At 42.7% G+C, this 23,237-nt stretch overlaps 1 protein-coding gene across 2 annotated transcripts in view; it reads right to left on the bottom strand.

Annotated features, from left to right (window-relative positions):
- LOC135528086 (nucleolar protein 4-like) overlaps nt 1-21,906 on the bottom strand; it is a 159,144-nt gene extending 137,238 nt beyond the window's left edge. For both annotated transcript variants that reach the window (XM_064956882.1, XM_064956883.1), the window contains exon 1: nt 20,792-21,906. In XM_064956882.1, coding sequence (XP_064812954.1) covers nt 20,792-21,130 — 339 coding nt within the window. In that variant the 5' untranslated portion in view covers nt 21,131-21,906. The remainder of the gene's footprint in view (nt 1-20,791) is intronic.
- Nucleotides 21,907-23,237: the final 1,331 nt, after the last annotated feature.

The raw sequence follows: 23,237 nt of genomic DNA, 5'->3' as shown, positions 1-23,237 counted from the left end.
TCTATCACTCCCACACCCGACTCAACTAATCATGGTCCAGAGTGAAGACCTTAAATAGTTCAATAGACTGCACTCCCAGTCAGCTGGAAAAGGCTATACGGACACTTCTGTCATCAGAATTGGTTAAAATTAGGTTTAAGGTTAGGGTAAGGGTTAAGGGTTGGTTAACAGTCCAATGCAGCCATTTTTATCTCAATATCAATTTATTTCTGGGTAACAATAAGTAACCTTACTGTGATTGTTTTCAATTAAAATGGTAAAAAAATGAACAAATATAACTTCTTAGCAAAGAGCAATTTCTCAAGCAAGAATTTATCTTGGGCTGTCTGGGAGTTGTCTGAGTGGGGAGGGAAAGCTGAAAAGTAGCTGTTATTAGCAGAGAGGTTTGGACCGCTTTCTTATTGGTCTAGTAACTAATTTCCGCCTGGTGTTGTCACCAGGCAGGCTCAAATGCCATTCCACCAAAACAGGCAAACATTTCAGGCGGTCTTTTCAAGCAACTCACACTAAAAGGGCATTATCATAATTTTCACAATTTCACAGTATTATTCCAAACTTAGTGTGGAAATATATATAAAACACATAAATCAAATTTTTGACTGCATTGGTCTTTAACGTTATTGTCCGTTTTAGATTTAGGTTAGTCCTTTTGCAGATCAGCAGTGTCCTTATAGTCTCGCCCAGCCAGGTTAGTTAGCTGGGTAGTGGAGGAGGGGGGGACAAAGGAGGAGGTTAAAAATGGAGGCCCCAGAGCCAATTAAAAATGGTATTAATTTTTCCTCCATTGAGACCCAAAGAAGCTGTTCACCATGGCAACTGTGAGAATGCCAGGGGGGAGGTGAGCAGAGCTGTGTTGCAGAAAGCAGCGACGATGTAGAGAGCTAGAAGGCAGTAGATAGCTGGGGGACAGACTGCCCCCACAGCTAACCCACCACACACACAGCAGATCGCAACACACACTAACCCATAAACTCAGAATAACACACTGCCACACACACACACACCTAAACAAGCAGCATAACACACAGCCACCTTGCAACCAATCCAAACCCAACACACACATTTACATAGAGGAGACAGGGCCACATCCATAGGAACACACACAGAATGCCACACAGGGACAAACACACAAAATCCTCTTAGGCCCCCCTTAAACTCATACCACATCAACATCAGAATAGTATTTTGTGTGTGTATGTGTCTGTTGGTGTGTGTGTCTGTGCCTGCCTGCCAGCGTGAGTGTTTTTGTACGGTTTTGTGCAGCCACACCACATCCTTCAACCAGAGGGGTAGTGGCACACTCACTGCACCCAGAGGCCTCTTTGCTTGAGCTTGAAGTGGGTCAGTGTGTGTGTGTGTGTGTGTGTGTGTGTGTGTGTGTGTGTGTGTGTGTGTGTGTGTGTGTGTGTGTGTGTGTGTGTGTGTGTGTGTATATATATGAGAGAGAGAGAGAGAGAGAGTGTGTGTGTTTGTCACTGAGCAGAGCTAGCAACACAGCCAAACATTGCAGAGTTTCAGGCCCTACCTGCTCAACACTAGAAACACAGACACTGTCACGACTTCTTCTGAAGGCGGTTCCTCTCCTTGTTCGGGCGGTGTTCAGAGGTTGACGTCACCGGTCTTCTAGCCATCGCCAATCCATTTTTCATTTGTTTTGTCTTGTTTTGCCACACACCTGGTTTTCATTCCCTCTTTACGTGTTGTGTATTTAACCCTCTGTTCCGCCCATGTCTTTGTGCAGAATTGTTTGTTGTAAGTGCTTGTGCACATTGTTGTCTGGTGCGCGACAGGTTTTGAACCCATACGTTGTTATTCTGGATACCAGTGGTTTGGTATATTAAACTGCTCCGGTTATTACCCAGTTCTGCTCTCCTGCGTCTGACTTGTCTGCCACCAGTTACACACCCCTTACAGACACACAGATAAGGCCAACTCAAATGGTGTGTAGACACTGAAAATCTGTCAATTCAGGAAGTGAATTTAATACAATTTTGACTTGATGAAACATGTAATTGAACTTCCCGAAAAAACAGCACTATAGTAGTAGTTGTAGTAGTGACCAACCTATCCAGGATTGTATACAGTGTCCAGCTGATGGTCTGGTCTCGTGATGCTGTCCACATCTGACCTAAGCTCTCTCTGGAGAGGTGTATATGTCTAATGAATCCAGAATAAAACGTGATCATAATTCATCCTTTTCAACTCGAATGGGATGGAATTGCCTTTTTGTTCACTGGTCTTTGATGAAAGCCACCCATTTGGCCTGTGAATAGGTCCTCTGGCCATGTGTGTGCATGCGTGTATGTGTAATATCGTATGTTGCTGCAGTGTGTGTGGTTTGCAGTGGTGTAAAGTACTTAACTAAAAATACTTTTAAGTACTACTTAAGTCGTTTTTTGGGATATCTGTACTTTACTATTTATATTTTTGACAACTTTTACTCCACCACATTCCTAAAGAAAATTATTTACTTTTTACTCCTTACATTTTCCCTGACACCCAAAAGTACTCGTTACATTTTGTATGTTTAGCAGGACAGGAAAATGGTCTAATTCACAGAGAACATTCCTGGTCATCCCTACTGCCTCTGATCTGTCAGACTCACTAAACACAAATGCTTCATTTGTAAATTATGTCTGAGTGTTGGACTGTGACTCTGGAAATCTGTATATTAAAAAAACAGGTTTGCTTAATATAAGACTTAAATATAAGATTTTAAATGATTTATACTTTTGATACTTAAGTACATTTAAAACCAAATACTTTAAGACTTTTACTCAAGTAGTATTTTACTGGGTGACATTTACTTGAGTCATTTTCTTTTAAGTACTTTTTCCACCACTGGTGGTTTGCTAGACATTTGCACTAAAACATGCCTCAATATTTAACATAAGTAACAATGAACTGTTGCATATAAAAGAAGTTTTAGGATTTCAGTATGCTGCTGGTTCAGTATTTCACTGTGCTTCAGTATGCTGCTGTTTCAGTAGATCAGTGTGTGGTCCTCTGTAACTTGGCAGAGCATGGCATTTTGGAGCCACTTCACTTAACTCACGTAAGGCTATCAAATGTCCAAACACCTGCATTTCTGGAGCTGCCTTACTGAAGAGTCGAGCCTCCCAAGTGGCGCAGTGGTCTAAGGCACATTGCAGATGTGCCACTGGAGATCCTGGTTCGAGTCCAGGCTCTGTCATGGCCGGCTGCGACCAGGAGACCCATGGGTCGGCACATAAATGGCCCAGCGTTGTCTGGGTTAGGGGAGGGTTTGGCCCAGCGTTGTCTGGGTTAGGGGAGGGTTTGAGGGTTTGGCCGGCAAGGATGTTCTTGTCCCATAGCGCGCTAGCGACTTCTATGGCAGACCGGGTGCAGTGTATGCTGACACGGGGGAACCTTGCTTCACGGTTGGGATGGTGTTCTTTGGCTTGCAAATATAACTATGGTCATTATACCTGTTTCCTCCAGCATCTTCACAAGGTCTGCTGTTGTTCTGGGATTGATTTGCACTTTTCGCACCAAAGTACGTTCATCTCTAGGAATCACAAAATAGATGGCATCGTGAGGTAGAAAAATTATGTGGATATATTGAAGCAAGACATCAGACATCAGCTTGGTCGCAAACATCTCAAGACATCAGCTTGGTCGCAAATGCGTCTTCCAAATGGACAATGACCCCAAGCATACTTCCAGAGTTGTGGCAAAATGGCTTAAGGACAACAAAGTTAAAGTATTGGAGTGGCCATCACAAAGCCCTGACCTCAATCCTACAGAAAATTTGTGGGCAGAACTGAAAAAGCGTGTCTAAGCAAGGAGGCCTACAAACCTGACTCAGTTACACCAGCCCTGTCAGGAGGAATGGGCCAAAATTCACCCAACTTATTGTGGGAAGCTTGTGGAAGGCTACCAGAAACATTTGACCCAAGTTAAACAATTTAAAGGCAATGCTACCAAATACTTATTGAGTGTATGTAAACTTCTGACCCACTGGGAATGTGATGGAAGAAATAAAGCTGAAATAAATCACTCAACTATTATTCTGACATTTCAGATTCTTAAAATAAAGTTGTGATCCTAACTGACCTAAGACAGGGAACTTTTACAAGGATTAAATATCAGGAATTGTGAAAAACTGAGTTAAATGTATTTAGCTAAGGTGTATGTAAACGTACGACTTCAACTGTATCTTGATGTTTAATTCCATGCTGAAATATATCCGATTTGCATAATAGTAACATGATTAATAGCGTTTTACTGTTGTAATACTTACCTGATCGTCCTTGATATTTCATTCTGAGTAAAAAATTAAACATCACACTTGGTGTAAATCTTTTTAGTTGTCACGGCCGTGGAAAGAAGTGGACCAAAGTGCAGTGTGCCGAGCGTACATTTTCCTTTTATTTAAAATGTTGCCAACAAAACAACAAACGAAGAAACATCCGTGAAGCTTACAGGGCTATAGTGCCACTAACAAAAGTCAACTACCCACCTTGAAAGGAGGGGAAAAGGGCTACCTAAGTATGATTCCCAATCAGAGACAACGATAGACAGCTGTCCCTGATTGAGAACCATACAGCACAGTCACGCATAGCATTTGGTAACGTTACAGTAGCATGGGGGGGAGCTGTAAGAGTTAGCTAGTCAAAAGAAAAATCAGGTGACTATGTATTTGTTAATTGACACCTTGTAGAGTCCATGCCCTAAGAATTGAGGCTATTCTGATGGCATAAGGGGATGCAACTCAATATTAAGGTGTTCCTAATGTTTTGTGCATTCAGTGTATTGTCTACATTTTAATGCTTGCAGAGCTTGTGAATGAGAGTTTGAATCTGATATTTCTGGGTGTTAGAGAGGTCTGCAACATGCAGATACTGGTCACATAGGCCCATTTTAACTTTGTGTTCATCTAGAAAACATACTGTATTAGTAGAAATAGCTGTCATTATCCGTTCACCTACTCTGCGTCTCACAAAGACACAGCGGTTGGAACCAAAAATCACAAATTTGGACTCAACAGACCAAAGGACAGACTTCCACGGGTCTAATGTCCATTGCTTTTGTTTCTTGGCCCAAGCAAGTCTCTTCTTCTTATTGGTGTTCTTTAGTAGTGGTTTCTTTGCAGCAATTCGACCATGAAGGAAGGCCTGATTCACGCAGTCTCCTCTGAACAGTCGATTTTGAGCTGTGTCTGTTACTTGAACTCGGAAGCATTTATTTGGGCTGCAATTTGAGGTTAGTAACTCTAATGAAGTATCCTCTACGAAGAGCTAACTCTGGGTCTTCCTTTCCTGTGGCGGTCGTCATGAGAGGCAGTTTCATCATAGCGCTTGATGGTTTTTGCGACTGCACTTGAAGAAACGTTCAAAGTTCTTGACGTTTTCCGGATTGACTGACCTTCATGTCTTAAAGTAATGATGGACTGTCGTTTCTCTTTGCTTATTTGAGCCGTTCTTGCCACAAATTAACTTTTAACAAGGCACACCTGTTAATTGAAATGCATTCCAGGTGACTACCTCATTAAGCTGGTTGAGAGAATGCCAAAAGTGTGCAAAGCTGGCATCAAGGCAAATGGTGGCTACTTTGAAATATAATATATTTTAATTCGTTTAACACTTTTTTGGTTACTACATGATTCCATATGTGTTGTTTCATAGTTTTGATGACTTGCCTATTATTCTACAATGTCGGAAATAGTCAAAATAAAGAAAAATCCTTGAATGGGTAGGTGTGTCCAAAGTTTTCACTGGTACTGTATACTAAACAAATATAAATGCAAAAATGTCAAAGATTTTACTGAGTTACAGTTCATATAAGGAAATCAGTCAAGTTAGATTAGGGCCTAATGAATTTATCTAACAATTTCACATGACTGGGAATACAGATATTTTGGTCACAGATACTGTACCTTTACACAAAAAAAAAGTTAGAGCGTGGATCAGAAAATCAGTCAGTATCTGGTGTGACCACCATTTTCCTTATGCAGCATGTCACATCTCCTTCGCATAGAGGAGGTGATCAGGCTGTTGATTGTGGCCCGTGAAATGTTGTCCCACTCCTCTTCAACAGCTGTGCAAAGTTGCTGGATATTGACGGGAACTAGAACACGCTGTCGTACGCGTCGATCCAGGTCACCTCAAACATGCTCAATGGGTGACGTGTCTGGTGAGTATGCAGGCCGTGGAAGAACTGGGGCATTTTCATCTTCCATAAATTGTGAACAGATCCATGCAACATGGGGCCGTGCATTATCATGCTGAAACACGAGGTGATGGAGGCGGATGAATGGTGTGACAATGGGCCTCAGGATCTCGTCACGGTATCTCTGTGCATTCAAATGGCCATCAATAAAATGCAATTGTGTTTGTTGTCCGTAGCTTATGCCTGCCCATACCATACCACCCCAATGCCACAATGAGGCACTCTGTTCACAAAGTTGACATCAGCAAACTGCTCGCCCACACATCGCCATACCTGTGGTCTGCTGTTGTGAGGCCGGTTGGACGTACTGACAAATTCTCAAAATCGTAGTAGGAGGCGGCTTATGGTAGAGACATTAACATTAAATTATCAGGCAACTGCTCTGGTGGACATTCCTGCATGCCAATTGAATGCTCGCTCAAAACTTCAGACATCCGTGGCATTGTGTTATGTAACAACACTGCACATTTTAGAGTGGCCTTTTATGGCCCCAGGTGCACCTCTGCAATGATCACGCTGTTTAATCAGCTTCTTGATATGCCACACCTGTCCAGTGAATGGATTATCTTGACAAAGGAAAAATGCTCACTAACATGGACATAAACAAATTTGTCTGCTTCTTCCAGTGCCAAGTCCGCTGCCACCAGTACCTGTCCTGCTTCACCCTCAGCCCAGTCCGCTGCCACCAGTACCTGTCCTGCATCACCCTCAGCCCAGTCCGCTGTCACCGGTACCTGTCCTGCATCACCCTCAGCCCAGTCCGCTGCCACCGGTACCTGTCCTGCATCACCCTCAGCCCAGTCCGCTGCCACCAGTACCTGTCCTGCTTCACCCTCAGCCCAGTCCGCTGCCACCAGTACCTGTCCTGCTTCACCCTCAGGCCAGTCCGCTGCCACCGGTACCTGTCCTGCATCACCCTCAGCCCAGTCCGCTGCCACCGGTACCTGTCCTGCATCACCCTCAGCCCAGTCCGCTGCCACCAGTACCTGTCCTGCTTCACCCTCAGCCCAGTCCGCTGCCACCAGTACCTGTCCTGTTTCACCCTCAGCCCAGTCTGCTGCCAGCCAACTCCACCAATGCAAAAAACTTGATTGGTTTGATAAGTGGCAATGTGTCACTAGTTTCTATATATACTCTGCTGTCCTCTAGCCCTTTCTTATCTTCTTTCTAAAATGAGGGTCTCACCTCAAATCAGTTCGAGCATTACCCCACGGTTGCTGGTGTATCACAAACCACTCCCTTCCTTATTATCCCTACTGTGTTAGAAGTTCAAAAGGGCGATCGAACTTGTGCAATCGAACTTGTGCAATAGCCTACACTTTCTATGTTAATTTGGATGGGGGGGATTTAAAGCCTCAGTCTATTTGAGAGTAGAGCCTATAGCCTATAATAGAACATCATGCATTCAAATGTTTGAACTTGTAACGTGGCTGCAGGAACTTCTAAACACGGCTGCATTAGATTTGTCGGGTATAAAGATGGCAGTGTAGGCGGTAAGGTAATACAAGAAGCTGCTTGTGAATTCCACATCCAACACCACCAAAACCACCACTATTTGGGTGTCAAACAACTCCAATCTAATTGAATCGAGCACAAGAACTGTTAGTTATTTTTTCCCTCTGTTTGCATGGATGTGGTTATATGTTTGGATCCTGTTGTGTCATTCACTCAGAATCAGTCAGTCAGTTGCTATACTCACTCATTGCCTTGGGCCCCTAGGGGCTGCGTGTGTGTGTGTGTAAGGTTTCACATGTGTCATTAATAAACATGTTTCTATATCTCAACCAATTGTTTGAATGAGTTTTGGTTTTAGGTCAATCTTTCTTTACTTTTAATAAGTAAAACTTGTCATACATGTGATGTATTTATAATTCTATCAGGAAATATGCAGTCCACAAGAAACCACAACAGATAACTGATCATTTAAGATACTAATTGCATAAACAAGGTAAGTATAGTGCAGTAATAAACCTCATTAGAACAACACTTGTATATGTTATGATTATGCTACCATAATCCTTCCATTAACTCAGGTGATCTGAAATTCACCAATGTGGAAAAGAATAACACTTTTGGAGACTATAACGGTTGTTGAGAAATGTTATGCGAGGCTGGATAGTGTCATCTAGGCCTGATTATCTATGAGGAGAGTCATTGTTATTTTCAATGGTTTTCAGCATATCATAATAAATAATGACTAATAAAACACTCATATTATGAAGAAGAACCCTACCTTTTTCTCTTTTCCTTATTTTTCATCTCCCCCTTCTTCCCTCCCTGCTTGCAACGCCAGGATATTGGTTTTGACTCCCAGGACCACCAATGTATTCACCCCTGACTGTATGTCCCTTTGGATAAAAGCATCTGCTAAATGGCATATATTATATTATTATCATATACTGTATATTGTGTTTCAGTATGCTGCCATTTCAGTATATCGTTTCATAATGGTGTTTCAGCATGCTGTCATTTCAGTATTCCAGTATGCTGCTGTTTCAGTATTCCAGTATGCTGCTGTTTCAGTATTCCAGTATGCTGCTGTTTCAGTATTCCAGTATGCTGCTGTTTCAGTATTCCAGTATGCTGCTGTTTCAGTATTCCAGTATGCTGCTGTTTCAGTATTCCAGTATGCTGCTGTTTCAGTATTTCAGTGTGCTGCTGTTTCAGTATTCCAGTATGCTGCTGTTTCAGTATTCCAGTATGCTGCTGTTTCAGTATTCCAGTATGCTGCTGTTTCAGTATTCCAGTATGCTGCTGTTTCAGTATTCCAGTATGCTGCTGTTTCAGTATTCCAGTATGCGGCTGTTTCAGTATTCCAGTATGCTGCTGTTTCAGTATTTCAGTATGCTGCTGTTTCAGTATACTGTTGACAGTTCACAGATGTGACAGTGGACCTACACACTACTTCCACTTGTAGAGGGAGTACACAGGTTTACTGGTATCACTGGCAAAGCAACCATTTTGCACAGCTTCTCCAATTAGATCTTTCAGCAGAACTGTGTGTTGGAGTGTATTTACAAAACCAATCTTTAAGCACAAAAGTACTTGAAGTTGTCACAGGGTAGAAACATGTGCTCTGTCATTCATTTCATTGGAGAGGTTAGAGTGGGTGAGAATGAGATGGAGAGGAAACTGTAGTGTAGAGAAGTGAACTTTCCTTAAGAACACGAACATGTTCTCTGTCATTCATTTCATTGGAGAGGTTAGAGCGGGTGAGAATGAGATGGAGAGGAAACTGTAGTGTAGAGAAGTTTACTTTCCTTAAGAACTAGATTTCTGACATTTCACAGTGTACTGAATGGTCACTGAGCATTCATTTCATTCAAGGTCTATAGGCTAAATACTGTAACAAGACGTGTGTAAATGACACCAAATGACATCCATTATACTATGGGAACATACTCCCAAGCTAAATGGCATATTATTCAGTAGATTCTGAGACAAGATGATCGTGTAATGGCAAAGTAACTTTCTTCCTCTCTGCGTGAAGCCAGAACTGAAGTTTGACTCAGGAGTGTGGGCACTGAGCACGCTCAGTAGGGAGGGTACTCACTGACACCAATCCAATTAAAATACTGGTTCAAACCAATCAATAACCCTGTCATGCATGCGCACGCTCTCACACACAGTGTGCAAAGACACAAACCTTAACTCACTATCATGTTTCCTTTCCTGGCCCTTGAGGTCAGAACCATGGTGCTGATGCTGATTTTCATTGTGAGCCTCTAATCAGGGGTTGATTCACACTTGGGACACCACAGGAGGAGAATCTGGGCAATCTGTGACAATCAATCAATCAGTCAATCAACTACCAGGAATAAAAGACAACCAGCAGGCTCAGAGTCAGATTTGAGTATCCTTCCATGCTCTATGTGACAGAAAGCTAACACCTGACAACATCTTTACTCCTGAACACTGGCAAGTACTTTGCTTACCTGGCACTAACCCCATAGTTCTCTGGTCAAAATTAGTGCACTATATAGGGAATAGGGTGCCAGTTTGGACGCACCGAGTGCGGATTTATACCTTCCAGACCCAGGTACAAATCACACAACAGCGCTCCAGGTCTTCTTCCAGACAGTCATTTCACAGAGAGTGTAATCTATCCCTGATTATCTAAGAGGAGAGTCAAACCTGCATACCTGCTCCTGTTAGCCACAGTGTGAGGATACCATCTCTCATTAAAATCAATCTGTTCCACCACCGTGCGGGTTTCAGCACACAGAGAAGCTCCGTATAGATACACTTTCTTTTCCTTAAAAAGCAGATTGTCAGCTTGAAGCTTCACACACGCTTCATAGCACATAGTTGGGGCTGCCGTTTTTGTCTCCTACCTGCTATGCTGTTTGATGAATATGCTGCTTAAAGGGATAGTTCACCCTAATTACTATAGTACTATATGTACTATATGTACTATATGACAGCAAATCACATGTTATTTGTCACATGCGCCGAATACAACAGGTGTTACCTTACTGTGAAATGCTTAACCAAAAATGCAGTTAAAATGCAGTTAAGGAAAAAAAATGGTAAGAAAGCATTTACTAAAATAAACTGAAGTAAAAATATATATTTTTTAAATAACAAAAATATATAATTAAGGAGCAACAAAATAACAGTAGCGAGGCTATATACAGGAGGTACTGGTACAGAGTCACTGTGCGGGGGGCACCGGTTAGTCAAGGTAATATGTACAGTTGAAGTCAGAAGTTTACATACACTTAGGTTGGAGTCATTAAAACTCGTTTTTTTTCAACCACTCCACAAATTTCTTGTTAACGAACTACAGTTTTGGCAAGTCGGTTAGGACATCTACTTTGTGCATGACACAAGTCATTTTTCCAACAATGTTTTACAGACAGATTATTTCACTTATAACTCACTGTATCACAATTCCAGTGGGTCAGAAGTTCACATACACTAAGTTGACTGTGCTTTTAAACAGCTTGGAAAATTCCAGAAAATTATGTCATGGCTTTACCTTGATTAGATAAGTATTCAATTCATGTTAGAAACACCTTTGACAGTGATTACAGCTGGGGCTTCTTGAGTTTATTTATTTTAATTTTATTTTATTTCACCTTTATTTAACCAGGTAGGTAGGCCAGTTAAGAACTAGTTCTCAATTACAACTGCAACCTGGCCAAGATAAAGCAAAGCAGTGTGACACAAACAACACAGTTACACATGGGATAAACAAACGTACAGTCAATAACACAATAGAAAAACCTATATAAGTACATTTAAGGATGTGTTTACACAGGCAGCCCAATTCTGATTTTTTTTCCCACTAATTGGTCTTTTGACCAATCAGATCAGCTTTGAAAAAGTTATGTGAAAAGATGTGATGTGATTGGTCAAAAGACCAATTAGTGGAAAAAATATAAAAATAGGGCTGTCTGTGTAAAACGCAGCCTAAGATTCATGCACACTTGGATTGAAGCACTTTTGGCAGCGATTACAGCCCCAAGTTTTCTTGGGTATGATGCTACAAGCTTCGCAGCTCTGCAGATCCTCTTAACCTTGGTCAAGTTGGATGGTCAGCATCACTGCACAGCTATTTTCAGGTCTCTCCCGAGATGTTCGATCTGGTTCAAGTCCGGGCTCTGGCTGGGCCACTCAAGGACATTCAGAGACTTTCAAGTGATCTTTACTGTCCCAATTGGGAAATTTGTTGTGCAGTCAGGGTTCAACAATACATTTAAAAAAGCATTAAAACAGTGACAACATTCAACCAATACACACATGACATGAAACAATGAGATAGATAAAAAGGAGTAATCATTGTGCAAATGTGCAGCAATAAATAGACATTTAATTTCATGAGCAGATTCAGAAAGTTTATGGCCTGTGGGATACAGGAGTTCTTGTATCTGTTGTTATTGTGTTTGGGAAGTCTAAAAGGACAACCTGAGGGGAGAAGCACAACATGGTAGAGGACAGTCTAGTCTGTTACCTCTCCTCACCACATGCTTTCTGAATGTCACTGAGAGTTGTGCCTGTTGCACCCCGATGACCTAACTGGCCACCTTAACCCTCCTGTCCAACCAATTTTTGTTGCAAACATTAAGGAGTGCCAAGCCAGGCCACCATCAAGAACATCAATATGGATTCAATAAAACTCAATATAATAGTGTCATCATTGTCTTACTGACATTAAAAGAGGTCATCTTTCTCAACAACAAAAAAAGTCTGCTGTCCATTTGTACAGATGGCATCTGTGTTCTCCTCAAACGTCAACTTCTTTTCCAAAGGTACTTGTAGGTACTGACAAGCTCAATGTCATTTTCCATGACCATGTTGGGTGTGGGGTTCAGTGGCTGCCTTCTGAAGTCAATGGCCATATCTTTAGTTTTGGAGACATTCAGTTGGAGGAAGGCCCACGCTCAGACGTTCCATCCTGTAGGAGACTGACGATGACCGAGTCACCAGCAAACTTGATGATGTGCCTTTTTTCATATTCGCTACAACGGCCATTAGTGTAGAGTATGTACAGGAGAGGAGAGAGCACACAACCTTGTGGGGATCCAGTGGAGGAGCAGAGCTGCTTTGACATGACACCACTTGTTTGGACCGGTCGGTAAGGAAGTCCACTATCCAGCCCACAATGCTCACGTCCAGCTTGAAGTGGGAGAGGAGCTTCTCTGCTAGGATGTGAGGCTGGATAGTATTAAAGGCAGACGAGAAGTCGATGAACAGAAGCCTTGCATGGATTTTTGGGCCCTCCAGGTGCTTGTAGAGGAAGTCGAGTAGGGTTAGAGTAGCGTCCTCCACCCCCCCACCCCCCCGCTTGGCCGTGTAAGCAAACTGCAGGGGGTCCTGGGAATTCTCAACCTGACGCAGTATATCCTTCTTGATTAGCTTCTCAAATGATTTCATCACCAAGGATGTCAGTGCCACTGGCCTAAAGTTGGGGGATTTGCTTTTTGCCACGGGAACAACAGTATCATGCCTAGTGGTTAGAGCGTTGGAGTAGTAACCGGAAGGTTGCAAGTTCAAACCCCCGAGCTGACAAGGTACAAATCTGTCGTTCTGTCCCTGAACAGGTAGTTGGCCTAGGAACAGTGGGTTGTCATTGAAAATAAGAATTTGTTCTTAACTGACTTGCCTAGTTAAATAAAGGTACAATTAAAACATGACTTAAGCTCTTTTTAACTTTGGTCTGTCTGAATAGGCTGGTGACAATCTGGCAGCTCTAGCAGGGGAGAAATTTGATGAACTGACTCGTTGGAAAGGTGGCATCCTATGACGGTGTCACGTTGAAAGTCACTGAGCTCTTCAGTAAGGCCATTCTACTGACAATGTTTTTCTATGGAGACTGCATGGCTGTGTGCTCGATTTTATACACCTGTCAGCAAATTGCCGAACCACTAATTTGAAGGGGTGTCCACATACGTTTGTATATATAGTGTATGGGGGACAGAGGATAGGGTAGTCATTCACAAATGACTGATGTCAATCCCTATTATTTCACACACTGTGAGTCCATGTAACTTATGTGATTTAGTAAGCCAAATTTTACAATGAGAAAAAAAAAAATCACAATTTAATCTATTACAATGACACGTTGTAATGCAACAAAATGTGACAAAATCCGGGGTGGGGGGTGAATATTTATGATACCTACTGTAGGTATTATTGACTTTGGGTGAACTTTGTCTTTAATTCTACAGAGGGACTACTATTACTGTATGTAGTATGTTAAAGGTGTAGTATGCATTTCCTTTACCAGAGGTCTTTTTTTATGTTAAACTGATTGAACGAAATCATACAAAAGCAGTATCCTACACAGAAATACACACCAGTCTCACACACCAGAATACACAAAACCCCAAGCTAACAAAAAAGACATTCATATTAAAATATAGAAAGAACACCAGAGAAGTAGAACGCTCCAGACCGGACCTCAGAGGGAGAACTGAACAGCCCCTGAACACTTTGGATGGCCCCTCCATTGAACCCACTCTAAAGTAAGTGGATTTCATTATACTGTATGTGTGTGTCCATGTCCGTGAAGACAGGCGGACCCACAGAGCGGACAACAAAAAACGAACTTATCCTCTGCCTCATCCCATCCCATCTCTTTCTCGTTATTTAGTTCTCCCACTCCTTTCTCCTCTCCTACATCACTCTCTCTGTAACACAATTACTGCCAGTCAACGATTTACAGCTGCACAGCCAGCAGATAGCTGTTCACACACTCACACCAAGGTTGTTATAGTTTTGTGTTTTTAATTCTATTCATTTTCTATTTTTATTTGAAATTCAGTTACTTTTACGACTTGATTTACTAGTTTTTATTCCGTTTTAGTTTGATAAAACATTTATATTTTGTTTTTACATGGTTTTGTTTTATTATTAGGGACAGGATGTATAGGTTGTATTTCTTCCCTGTTAGTTAGTGATAGGCTGTAGTAGTCTCGGAAATCCCACAACGGGATTCTCTTGGACATAAAAAATGAAATAATAATTCAATCATACAGACTCTCCCCAAAAAAAACACAAGTTTGGGTAGGTGGGCCAAGCCTGAAAAATTAAAAGGCGCGTTCGAGAGGATCACTTTGTCAAGTCAGTGGCCATTATTGGTCGCCGCCTTCCAAAGTCTGTTGCATTATGGGGATAAACATTTTCTGACTTGCGCCTTCATGACGACTGCATGAAATTTACAAAAACCATGTGATCAAAGTTCATGAAGTTTTGACTGCAGTCGACTGCAAGTTTCTGCAGTTTCTCTTCACCAACTTCCTCCTGCAGACAACACCTGCGTTGTGGGAGGCTCTATTGTCAACCAGCCATTAGGGTGTTTTTGTTTGACACACCCGGACGTGACCAAAGACTTGACTGAAACAGGAACCAACATTGCACGATTCACGTATATAGTAGACAAATTAATGTGATATTTGAGGCCCTCTAACAAATTATTGGTGCAGTGTTAAATAGTACACTTTTTTTCTCTACAAACCAACAGCTGACACATTGAGGGAATCTTTCATTTCACCTCAACCCCTCCAGCTCCACAACCCAACCCTACCCCCCGCCCCGCCATGCTCGTCCCCGCTGTGAGTGACTTTCACTGGGTGACTGCTGTGACTGCAGCCCCTCGGTTTGGAGAGGGGAGCATGCCCCCTGCTTCACCCCGGCCCTGCAATTAACGCCCTCCTACTGTCCCCCAACAGACGCACTGGGCCTCAGAGGGTGGGGGGGAGGGGGAGGAGCCACACAACCAGAGGCCTTCCCATTCACGTCAATTTAGTCTTATTTATTTCTGCGGGATAAGGGGCCCTTTGAGATTAGAGATCCCAGGTCTGATAAGGGGGCCGTCCCAATTAAGTTACCCCCGCGGGCCACCATTAAACCCCAGGCCATCGACACGTTGCCGCCATGGAGGACAGCGGGAGGCGGAGGAGGAAATAGGAGGAGAGAGAGGAAGGGGTGGAAAGTAGATACACACACAGAGAACACACAGCGCATCCTCCCATCACACACCCCCAACATGAGCATACATCACACATGAACACACAAATAGCTCCTCAAACACACAGACACACAAAACAGACAGATAGTTTTACACAGACAGGGCAAAATAGACAGGAAACACAAACTAACCCTTGAAACATTTTATACTGTAAGAGCCATCTCAGTTTCCAGTGCTGTACACAGTATGTCTATTTCTATTATCCTGTTTTTCCTCCTCAGCCCAGAAGGGGAGCAGAGGATGGGTTGTGACTGAGCCATGGGTTTTGTTCATTAGGGCATCCAACAGAAAACGTTAATTAGTGTTTTTGCAACAGAAAACAAAAAATGAATGTTTCTTATTGGACAACTCCAGGTTGTCCTTTCTTGTTTCAGTCCATTTTCTTATGTTTGGTGCTTAATGAACATGGCCCTGTAGTGTGGGGCTGCTGCTGGACACGGCTCTGACCGGGACAGACGCTCATGTGACCCTATGAGGAAAGATGTGTTCTATTGCTGGTAATTGCACATGATGCCAAACACAGAAACCTCATTGATGGCCATCTGTCTCCTATTTCCATGGACATACGATATCCTGTTTGACTGTCTTAAATAACGTTCTGACTGACTCCTACTGCAGTGGAAAGTACTGCAGTAGGAGTCAGTCACTCCTACTCTTAATACCTGACCTGAGAACAGCTAAACTGGGGCCAAATCAAGCATCTCAGAGTAGGAATGATGATTTAGGATCAGTTTTGCCTTTTAAATCACAGTGGATACAATTAAAACGGACATGGGGAACCTGATCCTAGATCAGCTCTCTGAGACACTTGATACATATGGCCCCAGGAGAATGAAAAAGCTTGCTAATTTCTATGACCAAATACAAGAACTCAACTCTTTGTATAAACAGAACATTGCACTTTTTTCTGTCCCCTCTTTCTCTCTATCCTCTCATATCCCTCTCTGGTTTAGGTTAAAGAATGCAGCTGACAGACAGTGTGTTGAGAAGAACATGAGGACAGAGCAGCAACAGACAGCATGTTGAGAAGAACATGAGGACAGAGCAGCAACAGACAGCATGTTGAGAAGAGCATGAGGACAGAGCATCAACAGACAGCAAGTTGAGAAGAACATGAGGACAGAGCAGCAACAGACAGCATGTTGAGAAGAACATGAGGACAGAGCAGCAACAGACAGCATGTTGAGAAGAGCATAAGGACAGAGCATCAACAGACAGCATGTTGAGAAGAGCATGAGGACAGAGCATCAACAGACAGCATGTTGAGTAGAGCATGAGGACAGAGCAGCAACAGACAGCATGTTGAGAAGAACATGAGGACAGAGCAGCAACAGACAGCATGTTGAGAAGAACATGAGGACAGAGCAGCAACAGACAGCATGTTGAGAAGAGCATAAGGACAGAGCATCAACAGACAGCATGTTGAGAAGAGCATGAGGACAGAGCATCAACAGACAGCATGTTGAGTAGAGCATGAGGACAGAGCAGCAACAGACAGCATGTTGAGAAGAGCATGAGGACAGAGCATCAACAGACAGCATGTTGAGAAGAGCATGAGGACAGAGCATCAACAGACAGCATGTTGAGAAGAGCATGAGGACAGAGCAGCAACAGACAGCATGTTGAGAAGAACATGAGGACAGAGCAGCAACAGACAGCATGTTGAGAAGAACATGAGGACAGAGGAGCAACAGACAGCATGTTGAGAAGAACATGAGGACAGAGCAGCAACAGACAGCATGTTGAAGAGCATGAGGACAGAGCAGCTGACAGACAGCATGTTTAAAAGAGCATGAGGACAGAGCAGCTGACAGACAGTGTGTTGAGAAGAGCATGGGCACAGAGCAGCAACAGACAGTGTGTTGAGAAGAGCATTGAGGACAGAGCAGCAACAGTTGATCAAACTGCACTTAGCCAAGGCAGGCCTCTCTAAGAGCAGGAGTAGTATGTGAGAGAGAGGGGGAGGAAGAGAGAGAGAGGCAGGAAGAGAGAACGAGAGAGAGGGCCCTCTGCCAGTGGAGGAAAGAGAAAAGCGTTAAGACCTATTAATAGGAGCCGCCGAGACGCTGGTGTCAACTCCATGTGATGGCTAAGCTGTGGTGCTGCTTCCTCTCAGCAACACACACTATTTTCTCTTCCCCTCTTTCTCGCTCCGTCCCTCTCTATTTTTCTCTCTCTTTTTCACTGCCTCGTCCTCGCTCTTCCTAATGCTGTGCCTGTCCCATTGTTCCTCTCTCCCTTTGTCCGACAGTTTTTCAATGTGCTGCTACTGTGCTACACCTCTGTCCTGCTGTCTCACCCCACTCTCTCTTAATAAGATCACACCTTGACCCTTTTCATACTATCGTGCCGACCTGAATCCCACTGTGCTGGCTCGTAATGTTTTGGTTCGGGTCAGGAATGTGAAAAGGCCACCTGTTTTTCCTTCACTAAGCGTTGATTCAGATGATCTTATCCTCCGTTGTTATCATGCTAAAGGTCACATTTCTTACAGAGTTCCTGCAAGTGGAGCCTTTTCTGTCTTTGATTTGCCATCTGACGGCTGGATGTTTCTCCTAAAAACATTAGTCTGAAGTCTATTTTCTACACTAGAGTGATGCCATCCTTCAGAGCAGTTTAATAAAAACCTACCGAAGATGACCAACACTGTCCAGACATATAATTATGTGCCAACACAGGAAGTGAAGGAGCAGTACTACATGGCTGCCTGTTGCACAAACATTGAATACCTGTATGTGAGGGAATTACACACACTTACACACATTTACACACATTTTCACCCATCATAAAACACACACTCTAGTCTGTTGTGCGAACATGCATGCACACATGTACACACACGCACTTGCACACAGGTTGGGAGCGGGTTCAGTGTGTGTGGTGTCCTCAATCCAGGTTTCTCCAGGCCTCAGGCAGCTTTCCAGTGCTCTGGCCTCATTCATCCACACACTGCCTACCATGCCATGACTCTACTGGCACTTAGAACACATTTACAACCTGCTCACTCAGGAATCTCACATATAACCACACACACACACACACACACACACACACACACACACACACACACACACACACAATAACAACTTACCCATCTAAAAACACACATTCACCCTCCCTTCCACAAACAAACAGACACACACACCCACACTAACAGTCCAATTTACAAGTGGTCAAAACCGCCAATAGATAACAAGCAGTGAGGGTGAAAGCTCACGCATCTGAACAGAACCCCGAAGGGAGCAAGACTGTGTTTCCATCATCACTATTGATCTATCTCTCCTGCGTTAAACCAACAGTACTCTCCACTTGTCGTGACCCACTGAAATAAATAAAATAGCAGCAGGTCTGGGTGAGAGCAAACTGCCTCTCACAGTCAGTCAAAATATGACCCTGCTGCCTCAAGACAAAAAGCAGACTTACCGCTTCTGCCAAGACGCTGCAGTGAGTGGGGTTGACTCTGTGTTTAGCTGAGAGCGGAATAACAGCTCCTTCAAAAATGTTCTGTATCCAGCCCGCACAAATTAGCCTACTATCAGAGTTCAGCAAGTCAACAAGTCATATGACTGTCTGTCTGCCTGTAGCCAAAAGCTGGGCAACTAATGTCTTTTTGCGATTGCATTTTGAGTATATTTAAGGCATGTATTGTATAATATCTTTCTACAGAGAAACTTTCAACAGTGGCCATTTACAAATGTTCCAAAAGCAACCAGAGATCCTTGACCCCGTTTGGAACAGAAATAACAGACTCTGCACTTGTCTAGCAGCATGTCCCCTATAGATGATCAGACTCTCTATTGAATCCTTTCAGACAACCTCAATGAACTCAGCTCAGAGGAGAAGGAGATGTGGAGAGAGAAAGAAAGAAAGGTAGAAAGAAATAGATAGATAGATAATAGAGAAAGAAAGAAAGGTAGAAAGAAATAGATAATAGAGAGAGAGAGAGAGAGAGAGAGAGAGAGAGAGAGAGAGAGAGTTTCAGAATAGCCTGTTCAATTCTAGGACAGACGCATTATCAAGAGGGGAGCAGACAGGAGCGCAACCTTTTCATGTGACTCAGATGCTGAGGCATGTAAATAAGCAGCAGCAAACAGGTGCATTGGACAAGCTCAGCAGGTGAATGGGTGACTGTGAAATGTGTAATCATCTCTGGAAATCCTTGATGTTGATGCATGATCTTTAGTTGTCCCTGTCTGAACCTGAACCTCTGGCATTGAGGTTACATTGTCAGTTATAGTCCCAGATGTCTATCTGTTCAGGCCAGTTTACCACCTCAACCTTCAATACAAAACCTTATTAGAAGAACATTGAAAGAATAGGCTGCACAAATTCAATTGTAGAATGACTGTCTGACACCAGGAACAAAGGTGAAATAGAATTAGTTCTTCAGTTTGTCAGCTGTACCCATGTCTGCATCAAATATTTTAATATTCATCATAGAAGGGCTATATGAAATTAAGCATTGAATTGATTTGATTCATAAATGGACAAGATAATGTAACTATTGGGAACTGGCAAATGTACTCTATGCCAGGAATGAAATATCTCATACGAATGTTGTTGTTTTTTTTACCGGTATTTTAACATTTATTTGACCCCCCTCAGCTGCCAATGTGAGCTACAAACGCGCGCACAAGGGCTAGCGGTGGGATGGGCATCTATATATACCTTCTCTCTCTACCCGGTCTCTTCAGCAACACGACAACCATCAAAACGCAATCGGTCCAACCAATGTGGCTTGGACGCCTGCAAGAAAACACACACACACTTGACTATCATGCCATCAGGTGTCTCTTGATATGGGCTTTTACCCTCATTTGTCTTTGCTGCAAAAATCCTTGTCTATCATTATTATCAGGGCGATGCTATTTGCGCAAACCGGGTAGTAGCTTAATATAGAAGCGCTGTACGCATAGTGGCACTGCCTGGCCCATGACAGCAGGGACAGGAATTAATGACTGTCATCTTAAGATAAGAACGGCCTATTGGGGTGGATCAGAGGTCCAGGGAAAGTTATGGTAGAGCAACCGTAGTGTGCGGGGACTCAATATATACATTTATATGGGCATCATAGACCACACACACATTTACGCGCAGAGCAATGAAAGAGGAACATTTACTAACCGTCACCTTGATGGGGACGTACAGGACAGGTATGTCAGTGGCTCCATTCTTGTTCAGGTCCCCTTGAATGGTCCCGACCTGGAACCCTTTGGATTTCACCCAGAATTTGAATTTGGCGTTGATGTGGTTGCTCTCGATGTAGACCGCGTCGGAGTCGTCGGTGTGTAAAAGGGTCTGGAGAATCTTATTGTATTTTCGCCGGGTGACTGTCTTTGTTTTACCCGAGTCCCCGTAAGTACGGAGACACCAGTCCTGAAATTCGCCGAACATCTCTCCTTCCAACACCACCGGGTTTCTGCTCATTTTGGGTAAATTCAAGCTGGGTTTTTTCATTGACATGGTTTCTCTCTGATGTCCCGTGTCTTTTTAAATAGGAGGACGGGGTCTTTCCAAACACTAATAATACACTATTTTATTCGATGTATGTTTCAAATAACCGTTAAATGTATCTCTCTTGGCTAGAAAGTGATCAACATATGACATAGATTGATATTCCTGCGAACAATGAGGAAGGATTCCGTATCAGGCTATGAAGATTGGTGTGCTCTCTCTCACACCTGTTAGCAGAAAACGTTCGCCTCCTGTCCCAAAGGGTAATAACAAATGTCAGTAGCTCATATCCTGCTCTGAGGAACTGAAAGAGGGGCCGTCCTAAGAAACGGGTATCTCCCACCTGTGTGTCAATGGTCTCCCAGCTAATAAAGATTCGCCGTTTGAATATCACAATTTTACTGTCCCGGAGTAGACAATCAAACGTGGTAGAATATTTTACATAAATAAGGCTATATAATAAGACAGAGTCCATATGTTGCACAGGTCCGCTACTAATTAGAAGGATAGATAGCAGCCCGTGCTGTCGTGATACCTTCCTCCTCCCAACTCCACCCGACACCTACTGTATTCCACCTGTTTGAATCGAACGTGAATGCCGCCGTCCCGAACCATCTCCTGTAAGGCAAATCATAGCGCATCGATGTCTCTCCTAGATAAAGCTTTAAGTTGATAAAGTATACATGTGTGCGAATAGTAGGTATTATGTACAGGCTCTTGTTCTTCTCCACTAGATACCACACACCCACAAACCATGTATCGTCGATGGGACATGTGTGCGCGGAATGGCTCGCTAAAATCCAGGAAGTGCAGTTCCAGAAGCCGAAACGCACAAAGCGGGGCTGCCCGACCGTCCCATGCGGGACTAAATGGAGCTATTGCCACGGTTTCTTTCGTTTGATGGATATGGACATGAAGAATTCATGTGTGTGTTTCCCCCCCACGTTTTCTTTGACCCATTGTAACGAAAACCTATTTCGTATGAAATGCAGGGGTTTGAGCCAGCACATGATTGGTAGGCTACATTGTAAAATATGAGCTATAATTTCAATCAAATTTGAATTTATATTTTATATTTTCACTACCCAGATTGTCATAACTGGATAACCTATTGTATTGGTATAATAATAATAATAAAAAATACTATGTATAACGGAATTAAGTAAACCTATTAATTAATTTATTAATTATTATTATTATTATTGTTATTATTGTAGGCATAGTCCTCACATATTTTATGTTTATTTGATATGAAAGAGATGGAGAGGGGAGAGGGGAGAGTGTTGAAATAGCAGTGCCGGATTCAAACCCATGCTGCAGCTATAAGTGTTCTGGAGACAGTCTTTTAGACAGCCAAATCATCCTAGCCCACTATTGTTTTCATTATAAGACAATATTCTGCTTAGAGTGGCTTGACTCCACCTGATCTTTGTTTGTTTTAGAAAGATTGTCAGTTAAACTGTTTTAGTTTTTTCTCAACAGTCAGTGGCCTTTTGTGGCTCCAACCAATCTTGTAGTCAATGAAGCAAAACACAAAAACAATTCTGCTAAAAACACTTTCACACATCCAAATAAGAGAGCCCACACACATCCAATATGCCTGAATTTACTCAAGAGTCCATAAATGCAAGATTGTACCTATTCCTATTCTTCATTCACCAGGCCATGCATATCATTTTGAAGGCTACATACTGAACATGTCAGCTGTATAGTATATCATATAGCAATGGATAACACAACCGTCTAGATGCTCAGTTTACCTAAATAGGATACCTTACCCCAAAATACTTCCAGACTGTTACAATTTTGATAATAGCGCATAACATCCAATAGATTAGATGAACGGCCTACTTTGGCAACACAATATGTAAAACATAAGATCCCATTACAGCTCAATCACAAACCACCCAACATAATGTTGGATCAATGGCATTTTATGACCTAGTATATTGACCCACTATTTCTGCTCCCCCAGGTGAAATACATCACAGAACATACAAGGTACATTTAAAAAAACAAGAACACCACACTAAAAACAAAGGTGCTATCTAGAACCTAAAAGGGTTCTTCAGCTGTCCCCATAGGAGAACCCTTTGACTAATAATTTTTGGTTTCA

Source organism: Oncorhynchus masou, chromosome 33 (genome assembly GCF_036934945.1).
Source record: "Oncorhynchus masou masou isolate Uvic2021 chromosome 33, UVic_Omas_1.1, whole genome shotgun sequence".
In the NCBI taxonomy this organism is placed as follows: Eukaryota; Metazoa; Chordata; class Actinopteri; order Salmoniformes; family Salmonidae; genus Oncorhynchus; species Oncorhynchus masou.
This window is presented reverse-complemented; position numbering and strand designations above follow the sequence as displayed.